The 14,613-nt window shown below is 42.8% G+C and overlaps 1 protein-coding gene across 2 annotated transcripts in view; it reads right to left on the reverse strand.

Moving 5' to 3' along the window:
• Positions 1–4,540: 4,540 nt before the first annotated feature.
• Positions 4,541–14,613, reverse strand: part of GART (phosphoribosylglycinamide formyltransferase, phosphoribosylglycinamide synthetase, phosphoribosylaminoimidazole synthetase) — a 51,367-nt gene continuing 41,294 nt past the window's right edge. For both annotated transcript variants that reach the window (XM_083361848.1, XM_083361849.1), the window contains 4 exons: positions 10,220–10,350; positions 8,100–8,241; positions 6,522–6,637; positions 4,541–5,664 (listed from right to left, as the gene is read on the reverse strand). In XM_083361848.1, coding sequence (XP_083217974.1) covers positions 5,467–5,664; positions 6,522–6,637; positions 8,100–8,241; positions 10,220–10,350 — 587 coding nt within the window. In that variant the 3' untranslated portion in view covers positions 4,541–5,466. The remainder of the gene's footprint in view (positions 5,665–6,521; positions 6,638–8,099; positions 8,242–10,219; positions 10,351–14,613) is intronic.

Below are 14,613 nucleotides of genomic sequence, written 5' to 3' on the forward strand. Positions count from 1 at the left end.
GTTCACCAACGTCAGTCGTGTTGGTCAACGTTTTGATTTAGGATCTTGTAATCCGGGGCTCAATTGCTATAGATCAGGGGTGTCAAACTCAATTTCACTGAGGGCCACATCAGCATTGCGGTTGCCCTCAGGGGGCCGGGTGGGTATGGCCAGGATGGGCGTGGCCTACTGGGTGGGCGTGGCTAGAGTGCGTATGGCCTACTGGGTGGGCATGGCCAACTCTACATCATTGGCATCAGGGGTGCCTATGGGGGCCTGGGCAGGAGTGGGACAGATCTGAGGGTCTCTGGCAGAAGGAGGGTCTCAGGGCCAGGGCCAAGGCAGTGGGGGCCGTTCCCTCACTGTTTCCAGGATGGCTTCGCGGGCCGCATGAAACCACTTCGAGGGCCGCATCCAGCCCCCGGGCCTTGTGTTTGATATGTCTGCTATAGATTAAGCACGGATTACAAAGATTAAGCTATCCTTGTGCCATTTCAATTAAAAGAGAGGGGAAGGCATTTCTTTCTTTCAGTCTTGCTCCTATATTCTTGGTTGAGGAAATAGTGGCAGGAAATGCCCCGGCCATCTCTACTGAAGCAAGGTTTACTGCTTATTAAGAATCGAATAGCAAAGAGAAACGAGTAGGTTTTAGACCAGTGTTTTTCAAACTTGGCAACTTTTACACGTTTGGACTTTGACTTCCACAATTCTATCATTCCCTCCTAAACCCACGATGATTTCATCCTGGAATGGTCTTAGGTTTCTGCTTTCTTTCCCCAATATCGTGTTGCTGATCCTGGATAGAATTCCAAAAAAAACCCCCCAAAAGTTTATCCTTCTCATTTAACTTTAAGGCAAGGGAGGAGTTCTATCTGTTCAGAAATTTAGTTACCACCTGTCTGTCTTGCTTTTCCGTAGGAGGTAAACGGTAAGAGGTAAAAAGGGTTAGGTTACAAGTCAATTGCATGTATATTCTGGTCTAAGGCTGGCAGTGGTGTGTGTGTATCCTCTGGAATTTGTCTTCCCAGGGTGTCTATCACAGTAATGATCTGAAATGCTTCAAACCCATTGCCTATATACTATGCTGCCTACTATTGGATAAATGAAGAGACATTTAGGTTTGGGCCTGTAATTATCTTTAGGTAGCAAATAAGCTCTTCTGTCATCCTGGCCTTGTATGAATGGTAACTGTAGTCTTGCTAGTTTCAAAGAGGCATATGCCACACCACAAATCCTAACATTTAGAAAAGTTTCACAATCTTTCTAGTAGTTACATGAGTTGGATGCAAACTGGTTTGACTGCTACAGAGCTTACTGAACAGCGCTTTTTTTAAGCCTACATCTCATTGCAAAATGGAGTTCAGATGCTTAGTCAAATTATGATTAGCATGCAAAAGTTTCACGATGACAGCTGACACCAGCCAGAGGATAGAAAAGCTCAAAGAAGTGCAAGAGTGGCAGACATAGAGAGATCACAGAATCACCAAAAGTTGGACACGACTGAATGGATATCCCAAAGGAGCTTTTTTCAAAAGGCACTGCATTTTGTTTTTCCTTGAAGACATCGTTGAAAAAAAGAAAGTCTTGTTGCTTTTTGAAAAAGCATCTTTGGGATATAATCATGACCTAGATGACTGAGACTCTGCATAGACAATGGATAATATCATCATCATCATCATCATCATCATCATCATCATCATCATCATCATCATCAAAGTTTTAATGGAAATATCTTAACAGTTGTGTACTAAGTATATAAATATGAATTAAACCTGTCTTTGTGATAAAAAAATGGTAACCAACGTAAGTAAAGTTGATATTACAAATAAATTTGAGACTTGCAGCTCATATTAGATTATTGGATGTAGTGAACAAGATTTAATTGTTCTGGAGGTTTAAAATTTTATCTTTATAAGTTTATATTTTATCAGTAAGTTTTGCTCTACAATATCCATGCTTCGTGGATACAAGGAAAAAGATGCAAATTTAATTTAATTTAATTTAATAATATTTGTATACCGCCCTTCTCCCTGAGGACTCAGGGCGGTTCACAGGGCAGAATAAAATACTAAATACAAACATTAAAAAGAGATTAAATGATTGCCCAAGTTAAAACAATTGGAATAGAATTCTAAAACACCAAGTTAAAATTAAGACACCAAAAATAAAAAACCCCACCAATCCCCATCAGGCTAGGCCGGCTTGTACAAACAGAAACGTCTTGTGATCGCGACGAAAGGAGCGAAGATCGGGCGCCATCCGGAGCTCTACCGGTAGCTGATTCCACAGCTCCGGAGCGCCCACAGAGAAGGATCTCCCCCTGGGGGCCACCAATCGACATTCTCTGATCGGTGGCACCCTGAGGAGGCCCTCTCTGTGGGAACGCACAGGGCGCAGGGAGCTTGATGCCGGCAGCAGATGTTCCTAAGGTACTCCGGCCCCATGCCATGGAGGGCTTTGAACACCGTTACCAGTACCTTGAATCTCACCCGGAAGACAACTGGCAACCAATGCAGCTCACGGAGCAGAGGTGTAACGTGGGAGTATCGGGAGACTCCCAACACAACTCTCGCGGCTGCATTCTGTACCAGTTGGAGCTTCCGGGTGGTCCTCAAGGGCAGCCCCATGTAGAGAGCGTTGCAGTAGTCCAGACGAGAGGACACGAGCGCATGAGTGACCGTGCACAAATCATCCCGGCTAAGATAGGGCCACAACTGGCGCACCAGGCGAACCTGGGCGAAGGCCCCCCTAGTCACAGCTCCTACATGGTCTTCCAAGGTGAGCCGTGAATCTAGGAGGACTCCCAAGTTGCGAGCCCTATCTACGGGGGGTAATAGTTCACCCCCCATAGCCAGAGGTGGAATATCCGAATAAACCCGGGATGAAGGTATGCAAAGCCACTCAGTCTTGTCGGGGTTGAGTTGAAGTCTGTTCCTCCCCATCCAGACCCGAACCGCCTCCAGGCAACGGGACATCACGTTGAGGGCATCACTGGGGTGGTTTGGGGTCGAAAGGAAAAGTTGGGTATCATCAGCGTACTGATGATACCCAACTCCAAAGCCACGAATGATCTCACCCAGCGGTTTCATGTAGATGTTGAACAGGAGAGGCAAGAGGACCGACCCCTGAGGAACTCCACAAATGAGAGACCTCGCGGTTGACCTCTGCCCTCCTGCCAACACCGACTGCGAACGTCCCTGGAGATAGGAGGAGAACCACTGTAAGACTGTGCCTCCCACTCCCAGTCCCCTGAGACGCCGCAGCAAGATACCATGGTCGATGGTATCGAAAGCCGCCGAGAGGTCTAATAGGACTAGAACAGAGGAATATCCCCTGTCCCGAGCCCTCCAGAGATCATTCACCAGCGCGACCAATGCTGTCTCCGTGCTGTGCCCGGGCCTGAAACCCGATTGGTACGGGTCTAGATAATCCGCTTCATCCAGGATGACTGTTGCTTAATGTCTTTGCTTATTAAAGGAAATCTCTGGAAAGTATATATACCAGACGTCTGACACCTACCCCTGTTCTTGAAGTCTCATAGTGTCAAGGTTTTATTTCTCCTGTTATACTCAAGTAAACATATATCCACTTAATAGCTCAGTGTTCCATAGATAGAACTTCAGAACTCTAGGCTTAAAAAACATTTTACTAATTAATTTGTCATATTGTTTCTATTACTTGCATCATGTTCCTGTATGTATTCACTGCATTGCAGTAAATTGTTCTAAGCACTTTTACTGATGTTTTAGAAACATTCTAGGTTTTAGCCATTTTACTATTTTTTCCAATTAATATTTATATATTTTTTTCTAATACCATAGATTCCTATGCTCCATGCTTTTTCTTTTAATCTGTCTACTGTTTGATTTGCTGGTCAGTGACTGTAATAAAGATCACCTATATAATATTGGCATGCCATGTGGATCTCAATTACTTCTCTGTAAAGCACTCAGCCTTGGGAAGCGGTAAGGCAGTGTTTCCAAATCTTGGAATTTCCAGTTGTGTGGACTTTAAATACTTGGAATTGTCACTCTGCACTGGTCATGGAGTATTCTGAGAGTGAATGTCCGTGCATCTGGAATTCACTGATGTCAGAAAACACTGATCTAAGACAATACCTATTAAAAGGAGAAAAAAAAAGTACTATTACCCCATCAAATGATTATCTAGGCATAAGAGACCTGGTGGATGAAGCCATCTTGCCCATCAAGAAGATGGCTTCAAAGTTTAGTAAGAGTAGCAAAAGGTATATAATTGAAACCGCTTTCCACTATTAATGGAGACATTTTGGATTACTGTGGAGTGACACAAGAGACAACAGAGCACTGTTTGTGTTAAATGCCTGAAACAGGAACTCTCTGATTTATTTCAGGCCCCAGAAATGTTTTTCATCAACAGGCTTCTCTGAACATCATCTTTTGATTTCTCTAGAAATCACAGTTGTTACAAGTTATTTTCATCTACTCTACCAATAAGACTTTTATTCCCCTATGCCTATGGTATTAAAAAGAGATCCATTAATATAAAAATGAATTTTGAAACATTTTATTAGATTGGGAGTTGAGATCACAAAATCTTTTGATATAAAAACAAAGTTAAAAGGAATGTCACAGTTATTCTGACTTCTGATCATTTAAGTTAGTAACAGAAATATAGTTCAGTGGAACTACATTGTTTATATTCACTTTAAAAGACAGTAATAATATGACTTTTGAAAAAATAGATAATATTTAGGGCCATAATTCCATGTTTACTTTCTAACAGGATTTAAATGAATTTGTTTTCATAATATTAATGGTTAAGATAAAAATATCCTGGAAAAAGACTGTTGCTTGATTCCATGATGGAGAAAAATATACCATTTGGATGTTTCAAGTGCAACGTATTTAGAAAAGGGGGTGGAAAATTTGTCCCATATAGGAGGTCAGTTACACACAGATCTGATATGGAATGATACCGCTTTGTTCAATAATACTGGTATTGCTGTGTTCAGAGTATTTAGTACAGAATTACAAAACACACTTTTGATATCACTACTATGGGGGGGGGGGGGAAATGAACATAATTCCAAATTAACTTAATAGGTGAAACTATCATTAGTATTTTAAAATGCTTAATTCATAATTGTGATTATGACCTGTTCTTTTTGTGGTGCCTTTCTTAGGTCTGAGTTAAAAACATAGAGTCTGAATTCAGAATTCTGATAGATTACAGACAGGTAAAATGACAAGCATTTTGCGGCAAGCAGTTCTTCACATAGTTTTCAGATAACATACTGTGGATATACTAATTACACAAATGCCTTGTCACTTAGACCTATCTCCATTTAGTTCTATTTGGAGTATAATTCAGCAAGTACATTCCTTTTATTTTTGGGATATATTGGCTTGAGTTGCTTGGTTAAGATTTTAAATCTTGCTGTCCTATGCCAAACTCAGAAGGCAAAATATGCACCAGAATTGTTGCTCTTTTTATGCCCTATATTTTTTAGTTATGGTCTTCCAAATTCCAGCACAACTTCCCATCTCTTCCTAATTGAACTGCTCCACTTGCCACGAGCTGCATAGCAACAGGGAAGGCTTTGTGTTCTGCCTCCTTCACTCTTTCTGACAAAGTCTTCTCTGTGTCTCCAATCTTCACGGGAACAGCTTCTTGAAATATTATTGCTCCAGCATCAACTTCTTCCTGGAAAGAAAAGAATAAAAAACTTTAGCAAGATGCAGCAATTTAACAGTCATCTGCAATAACAAAGGATACAGTGAAAATGGCTAACTTAATTCTTAAACGATCAAACAACTATGGCCTGTTTTACTAGGCTAGGGGGAGAATCTATTATTCTTGAAATATATTTATCAGTATTCCACTAGGGCAGGGGTAGGCAACCTCGGCTCTTTTATGACTCATGGACTTCAACTCCCAGAATTCCTGAGCTAGCTTGACTGGCTCAGGAATTCTGGGAGTTGAAGTCCATGAGTCATAAAAGAGCCGAGGTTGCCTACTCCTGCACTAGGTGGACAAACCACGTGTATGTATTTTTTTATCTATATTTTTTATGTCTTGTTTAGTTTTCTTTTGCCAAAACTACAAGACTATAGCTCAGATCCCTGATTATCTTATTTATTTATTTATTTTAATCCCATTTATATCCCGCCCTTCTCCGAAGACTCAGGGTGGCTTACAATTTAAGCACAAACCAATGTGCTTAGCAATAGCCTTCATTCTATGTATATGCCTGCTTATTAGGGCTTTCGCCCCCCCCCCAAGCGGCATTATTACAAAGTCAGCTCATTGCCCCCAACAATCTGGGTCCTCATTTTACCTACCTGGGAAGGATGGAAGGCTAAGTCAACCTTGAGCCTGGTGGGATGCGAACCTGCACTAATTGCAGGCAGCTGGTGTTACTTAAGGAGGCATTAGCCCACTGCTCCACCAAGGCTCTTATGTTGAGTTCACTATACTTTGCTCTCAAAAGTTATGAGTAAGCTGCTAGCCAAAGGCTTTAAACTAAACTGATCAACCAAGTAATAAAAATAAGCACATACAGCCACAAAGTGCACGGTGCAGCCAGTGACACGGACTCCGGCCTCCAGTACAAGTTTATGGGCATTAGCTCCTTTAAATGAAGGCAGCAAAGAAGGGTGAATATTCAAAATTTTTCCTACGAAAAAAAAATAAGAACACACTGCTATTACGTTCATTTTTCTAATTTTATAAAATTAAAATATAAATTAATGGGTGTGCATAAAATAAGATAAAAACACTCCCCCCCATTTAATTAAAAATACAGTGGAAACTGTGTAATGTCTGTCCAATGCAGTCAGCTAAATTATAGTTTGGAAGTGGTCAAAACCAAAGGGCAAAGTGTATTGATAAATCTTGGTTGGTGTCGGGGAGAAATTGCCAAATAATGATTTAGAACTCTGCTTTAAAGGGAAAAATAAAGCATAAATCAAGATCTGAAGTCTAAATTATGACTATATAATGCAATATGTCAAATTTGAAACAGCAATCTATAAGCATCAATGTATGCTTTTAATGTCTATTCTTTCATCAGCACTTATTAATTGCATTTGCAATACAGTACATATTTAGATTGGAATCAACCAAGCTCCGATCCATTGTAATGATACCTCAACAAATTGTCATCTAATGTAGTTCTGTCTGTTTTGATTGGCAATGTTTCTCCAAGACCTCAGGAAAAACTGCAATCAACCTATTATTGTGATCCTTAGACTAACAACCTAGGAATTGAAATTTGAACTTTTTGCAGTACTTGTAAAAGTCAGTCTGTTGATAAACTTTTAAAGATTTATAATTTGTATAGTAGATGAAGCAAGCAGATATGACCCCTAAGTTCTAATTTTAAAAAGATTAAGCCAGTAGAACAAATTCCCATTTAAAGAAAAACTCAATACTTTCATGTGTCCTTATTCTGCTTCATTGTCTCTTTTAAAAGAAATACCGATGTGTATTCCATGAGGTTCTCATAACTGTTCATAAAGGCTCCACTCTAACTATAACTCCCCAGGTTGTCTTCTCACCCCAATTTCTTTCAAAAGACTTCTACTACAAAGGATCAATTCAGATATCTAAAATGACCATTTGTCTCCTGCAGCTTGCTACATAAGGAGGAAAAAAAACACAAGAAGAGGTGGTGGTCCTTTTCACATTGGGCTTTCTAATATTTCTTACTCTAAAATATGTTTATCTGTGATCGTACGGTAGTGATAGTGGAAGTCAATTGTCTCTCATTCTAAGAGAGACGCAAAAAATATATTTTTTTAAAAAAAATCACCATTATATTGATTTAAATTGAAGAGATAATAAATAGGAAGATTTTTGCCCTCATCTTAATTATCATATCAGCTCAGAATAGATGGTTATCAATAGGGAGATTCTTGCAATGTACCTTGTTTAGTAACAACACGGAGAATAATGACATTGTCCCTTACATCGGTGGAGTTTCTAACTTACAAAATGCATCTGTTCAAAATAAAAGGATTCACTTCAAATCTGTTAGTCTCTGAAGAGTTTTAAAATGATTAAATTAAGAAGTTACTGCTTCTAGGAAAGTGACTCTACAACAAACTATTGGCAATGTAAAACACAGAAGTGCTCACCGTCCCACTTGCTAACAAAAGGGCCAGATAAGATGCGCATAAATCCTGCAAGACAAATCAATTCTACTGAAAACTCGCTCAGGACTTGATCAACGGCACTGTCAAATTCTATACGATTGCTGTAATCCTTGTGGCTAATTACCTAAAATACAAAACCAGTAGAAAAAAACAGATGTAACGCAGTCTAATTTACCCTAAGTGCCATCTTCCAGATAAGTTGGACCTCAATTTCCATCGTCCCCTGCCATGATAATTGTTAAGACTGTGGAACAAGATTAGACAAGTCTGATTTTATCATTCTTCCATTAAATACACAAAACACTGAAACGTAAAGCTTTATCTTATCAGTTGGAAATCATTTAGGGAGACATATGATACATCAAAGGGACACGGTGGCTCAGTGGGTTAGGAGGCTGAGCTTGTCGATCAGATGGTCGGCAGTTTGGCGGGTCGAATCCCGAGTGCCGCATAACAGAGTGAGCGCCTGTTACTCGTCCCAGCTTCTGCCAACCTAGCAGTTCGAAAGCACATAAAAAATGCAAGTAGAAAAATAGGGACCACTACGGTGGGAAGGTAACAGCGTTCCGTGCGCCTTTGGCGTCTAGTCATGCCGGCCACATGACCATGGAGACGTCCTCGGACAAACGCTGGCTCTTCGGCTTTGAAACGGAGATGAGCACCGGCCCCTAGAGTCGGAAACGATTAGCACGCATGTGCGGGGGAACCTTTACCTTTACCTTTATGATATATCAAGAACAATATACTATTGTCAACATGGTTAATTTTGGCCCTGGGCACTAAGGCAATGAAAGAGGAACCTTTAAACAGATTTAGAGTAGGATATCCTGCAATAGTATGTCAAAGTGTTTCACACATTCTTCTTAGTTACTTTTGTGATAACCAAGTACTATAACATTAATTCTATGTTGTAATCTGGAGTTTACAGCTGGCAATTCATGGCAGATAAAAGAAAACCTATCATTTGGTAACTGCCCTTGTCCAAATCTAGGGGAAAATCTGTACTGGGGAAAATCTGGTGCAATGGCTTCATTCTAGCCTAATTTTAGGCCTCTTTTCCACACAGCAACAAACACCCCCCCCCCATTTTGTACACATTCTAGTGCACCTAAATAATTTCAATTGTAATGAACCAAGGGTGGGGAATCTGGGCTGCTGAATGCTTCTATCAGCTCTGGTCAGCAAGCTTAGTATGAGAAATTCAGGATGCTGTAGTTGTAGCAGTATCTCACAACATGCTGTAAATATTTTCCACAGGAATGTTAAATCCCATAGAATCTTATAAGGCAGAGCCACATCTACCTTTTCTTGAACTGCTTTCATTATGCTTAATATAGAATGCTTAAATGTAGATGTTTCACCCTTTATTAGACCAGTTTAGTTAAGGATCACAACGTTGACTGTTCCTTCTCATAAGCACAGAAATCTTAAGGAACTCTGATGGGATGAGGATCATAGGAGTTCTTGAGAATTATGCAGAAGGCTGCAGTCTCACAGTGGTAGGGGATATAAAGTGGGTATATCTTTCTAATTAAATATGAACTTAAATACAGATAATGCATACATACTCTCCCACAAACATGTACAGTATAGCTGAACACACACAAACTCTCTTGCACATTTATCTACTTGCACATGCACATTGAAAATGCTTAAATGCAACTAGCACACAGCGATGTGCCCCAAAACCAGGAAGCAAAGTGAGAAGATGGGGAGCAAGCAGGAAATAAAGGAAAAGGACATGGAACAACAGTAGAAAGTTGAGAAAAATGGCTTAGAACCATGTCTTGTAATTGTGTTTTCCATTTGCTCAGTGTTTTCATTCTTATGTGCAAAAAATCCAGAACAGCTATGATACTCAGGTTTCTAGTGACGCTTTGCCAGATGATCACAAATGGTTCCATGTCAAGCACAATCTTCCTACTTTATGGGCTACTGTGATGTCTTAACTGTGCTCAATCTGCCATCTGTGACAAATCTAGTAAAGGGCACGTTTTCTCTTTCTTAGGTATTTTTTATAAGGGCTGGCCCACTGTTGTTTACTTATTTATTGCAGGCAGCAACAACTGAATACAATAAACTGCTAATGCGAAAGTACCTACTTTTGTGGGAATCCCAACTCTTGCAGCTTTTTTAAGTCCTTCTGCATCAGCCTTATTAGAAATGACAACTACTATTTCCGCAGAGCTGTTTGGCTTCTTTGCACTGGCAATCAGAGCTTCCATATTGGTACCTGACAAATAGGCAAATAAAACAAACTTAAGCCAGAACCTTAATTTACCTAAACATAAATTACATTGAATTCAATGAGTTTTCCTCATTAGACCATCTTTCTGCACATGATTAGACTAGACTAGACTAGACTAATCTTTATTGTCATTGTGTAACTCACAACGAAATTAAGTGCTGTCCACAGTAGGCAATAATCCTCTGGGTGATAGTAATCACACTCTGGAGCGCTTTCCTATCGGCTACTGTGCAGCAAGCAAACCATACACAAACGCAATAGGCTACAATGCTCTATGGAGCAATGGTAGAAGGTCACCAGCAGTTTTTCATTCAGTTGTTGTTTCCTGAGAAGTCTCAAGAAATATAATCTCTGCTGGGCCTTCTTAACCAATGCTATAACATTTTTATTTTTATTTTAATCCCATTTATATCCCGCCCTTCTCCGAAGACTCAGGGCAGCTTACAATCTAAGCACAAATCAAATGTGCTTAGCAATAGCCTTCATTCTATGTATATGCCTGCTTATTAGGGCTTTCACACACACCCCAAGCGGCACTATTACAAAGTCAGCTTAATTGCCCCCAACAATCTGAGTCCTCATTTTACCTACCTTGGAAGGATGGAAGGCTGAGTCAACCTTGAGCCTGGTGGGATGCGAACCTGCACTAATTGCAGGCAGCTGGTGTTACTTAAGGAGGCATTAGCCCACTGCTCCACCAAGGCTCTCCAGGTCAAGTCCTCCTTTACGGTAAAACCCAGAAACTACCTGCTCCACCCAGTCTTCGCTGATGATCGGGGGCTGAATGTCTGATCTATTCCTCTTGTAATCTACTATACGCTCGTTGGTCTTAGCTGTGTTGAGAACCAAATTATTGTCTCTGCACCGCAAGAGCAACCCTTCCCCCTCATCCCGGTACGCAGACTCATCCCCCTTGGAGATAAGCCCCACCACTGTTGTATCATCTGCAAATGTAACAATAATATTGCTGGGATGAGCGGGAGTGTAGTCATAAGTGTAGAGGGTGTAAAGTAGTGGGTTCAACATACAGCCCTGTGGGGAGCCCGTATTAAGAATAACGGCTGAAGAGATATAGTTGCCTAATCTAACCCTCTGAAAGCGTTTGCACCATTGCACTATTAGCAATGTAATTAACAATACAATTAATTATTCTAACCTGGATGGGGAGGAACAGACTTCAACTCAACCCTGACAAGACTGAGTGGCTGTGCATTCCGGCATCCCGGGACATTCAAAATATTCCATCTCTTCTTATGGGGGGTGAGTCCTTACCCCCCGTGGATAGGGCTCGCAACTTGGGAGTCCTCCTAGATTCACGACTTACTCTGGAAGATCATATAGTGGCCGTGACTAGGGGGGCTTTTGCCCAGGTTCGCCTGATGCGCCAGTGGCGGCCCTATCTGGACCGGGATGCCCTGTATACGGTCACTCATGCGCTCGTGACCTCTCGCCTGGACTACTGCAATGCTCTCTACATGGGGCTTCCCTTGAAGACCACTCGGAGGCTCCAACTGGTACAGAATGCGGCTGCGAGAGTTGTCTTGGGAGTTTCCCGGTACTCCCATGTTACACCTTTGCTCCGCGAGCTGCATTGGTTACCAGTTGTCTTCCGGGTGAGGTTCAAGGTTTTGGTTATGATCTTTAAGTCATTACATGGCATGGGTCCGGGATACCTCGAGGACCACCTGCTGCCGGCGTCAACTCCCCTCCGCCCTGTGCGTGCCCACAGAGAGGGCCTCCTCAGGGTGCCTCCGGTCAGGGAATGTCGACTGGTGGCCCCCAGGGGGAGGGCCTTCTCTGTGGGTGCTCCGGCATTATGGAACCAACTGCCGGTTGAGCTCCGGATGGCATTGGACCTTCGCACCTTCCGCCGCGGGCTGAAGACCCACTTATTTGAACTAGCTGGTCTGGCCTGATGGGGGAATATGGGTTTTTTTAATGGGTTTTTTACTATTTTATTGTTGTTATATTTTAATTGGGCATTGGTTTAATTTCTTTTTAATTTTTGTACTGCTATTTATATATGCCCTGTGAACCGCCCTGAGTCCCTCGGGAGAAGGGCGGTATAGAAATCAAATAAACTTAAACTTAAACTTAACCAACTGGCAATTTGAGTCCTCCCAAAAGTTAGAGCTTCCTTTGTAAAAAATAACCCAATCCATCCAAAATCAACAGTAATGTTAAAATATGAACATTAGTCACAACTAAAAATGCATTCTCATTTTAATATATTTTACTTTAATGATAGTGTATTTAATAGATATTCTAATTTTAATTATACTCATTATTTTAAAAAAATAATTTAATAAAATATAAATTTTATTTTAATAAGATGAAATTTAAAATAAAATCTTATCATTTACACTTGAAAATGCCAAAACTTTTTACTATACTGTTCATATATTTTTCAGTGTCAGCACTACATAAAACAGTATAGGGCATTAGAGGAAACACCTTCTAAATGTATGTCTTCTTCTAAAATTTGAATTGGATTATATAATTCATGTGTCAAGATATATAGATCTTTAAAAATGCAATTAACCAATCAACCAACCAATCAAATGGAATTCCACTCCTAAATTAAAAATAGGTATACTGTACTCCATTCTCTTAGGATAGGAACTCTTTTCAAACATATTTACTTTGCAGTTCTTTAATAACCTCCCTCAAAAAACTGCATATAGAAATTATAGTTTAATGGGTAAACTGTAATTACCGTATATACTTGAGTATAAGCCGACTGGAGTATAAGCCGAGACCCCCAATTTCACCCCAAAAAACTGGAAAAAGTTATTGACTCGAGTATAAGCCGAGGCTGGGAAATGCAGCAGCTGGAGGCTGGATCCCCCGAAAGACGTCTCTGCTGAGATGAGAGAACGGGGTGGCAAGCCGCCGAGAGAATGGGGCGGCCTGCTGTTCTCTCGGTGCAGCATGGCAGAGGCTGGATCTTGCGAAAGAAGTCTCTGCCGAGAGAATGGGCGGCAAGCCTCCACCACCCCATTCTCTCAGCGGAGCACTCCACTGCCCCATTCTCTTGGCAGCTTGCCACCCCGTTCTCTCAACTCAGCAGAGACGTCTTTCGGGAGATCCAGCCTCTGCCGTGCTGCACCGAGAAAACAGCAAGCCGCCCCATTCTCTCGGCAGCTTGCCACCCCGTTCTCTCATCTCAGCAGAGACGTCTTTTGGGAGATCCAGCCTCTGCCGTGCTGCACCGAGAAAACAGCAAGCCGCCCCATTCTCTCGGCAGCTTGCCACCCCGTTCTCTCATCTCAGCAGAGACATCTTTCGGGAGATCCAGCCTCTGCCGTGCTGCACTGAGAAAACAGCAAGCCGCCCCATTCTCTCGGCGGAGCGCTCCACTGCCCCATTCTCTCGGCGGCTTGCCACCCTGTTCTCTCATCTCGGTGGATAATTCTTTCGGGGGATCCAGCCTCTGTCGCCCCCTTTTCTCAGCTGGGCTCTGCCGAGACGAGAGAATGGGGCAGCAAGCCGCTGAGAGAATGGGGCAGTGGAACGCTCCGCCGAGAGAATGGGGTGGCTTGCTGTTGGCGCGGTGCGGCGTGGCAGAGGCTGGATCCCCCGAAAGAAGTCTTCGCTGCTGAGAGAATGGGCGGCAAGCTTCCCCGCCCCATACTTCGCGGAGCGCTCCAACGCCTCGTTCTCTCGTCTCAGCGGAGACTTCTTTCGGGGGATCCAGCCTCTGTCACCCCCTTCTCTCAGCTGGGCAGCTGAGAGAAGGGGGCGGCAGAGGCTGGATCCCCCGAAAGAAGTCTTCGCCGCTGAGAGAATGGGTGGCAAGCTTCCCCGCCCCATACTTCGCGGAGCGCTCCAACGCCTCGTTCTCTCGTCTCAGCGGAGACTTCTTTCGGGGGATCCAGCCTGTCACCCCCTTCTCTCAGCTGGGCAGCTGAGAGAAGGGGGCGACAGAGGCTGGATCCCCCGAAAGAAGTTTTCGCCGCTGAGAGAATGGGCGGCAAGCTTCCCCGTCCCATACTTCGCGGAGCGCTCCAACGCCTCGTTCTCTCGTCTCAGCGGAGACTTCTTTCGGGGAATCCAGCCTCTGTCACCCCCTTCTCTCAGCTGGGCAGCTGAGAGAAGGGGGCGGCAGAGGCTGGATCCCCCGAAAGAAGTCTTCGCCGAGAAAATGGGTGGCAAGCTTCCACCGCCCCATTCTCTCAGCGGAGGCTTGCAGAGGTGGCGGCGGAGCTGCGCGCGCAGCTCTCCAAACCGCCGCCGCCCGTTTGGAGA

This window comes from Vipera ursinii (assembly GCF_947247035.1).
Source record: "Vipera ursinii genome assembly, chromosome: 4".
NCBI lineage: Eukaryota > Metazoa > Chordata > Lepidosauria > Squamata > Viperidae > Vipera > Vipera ursinii.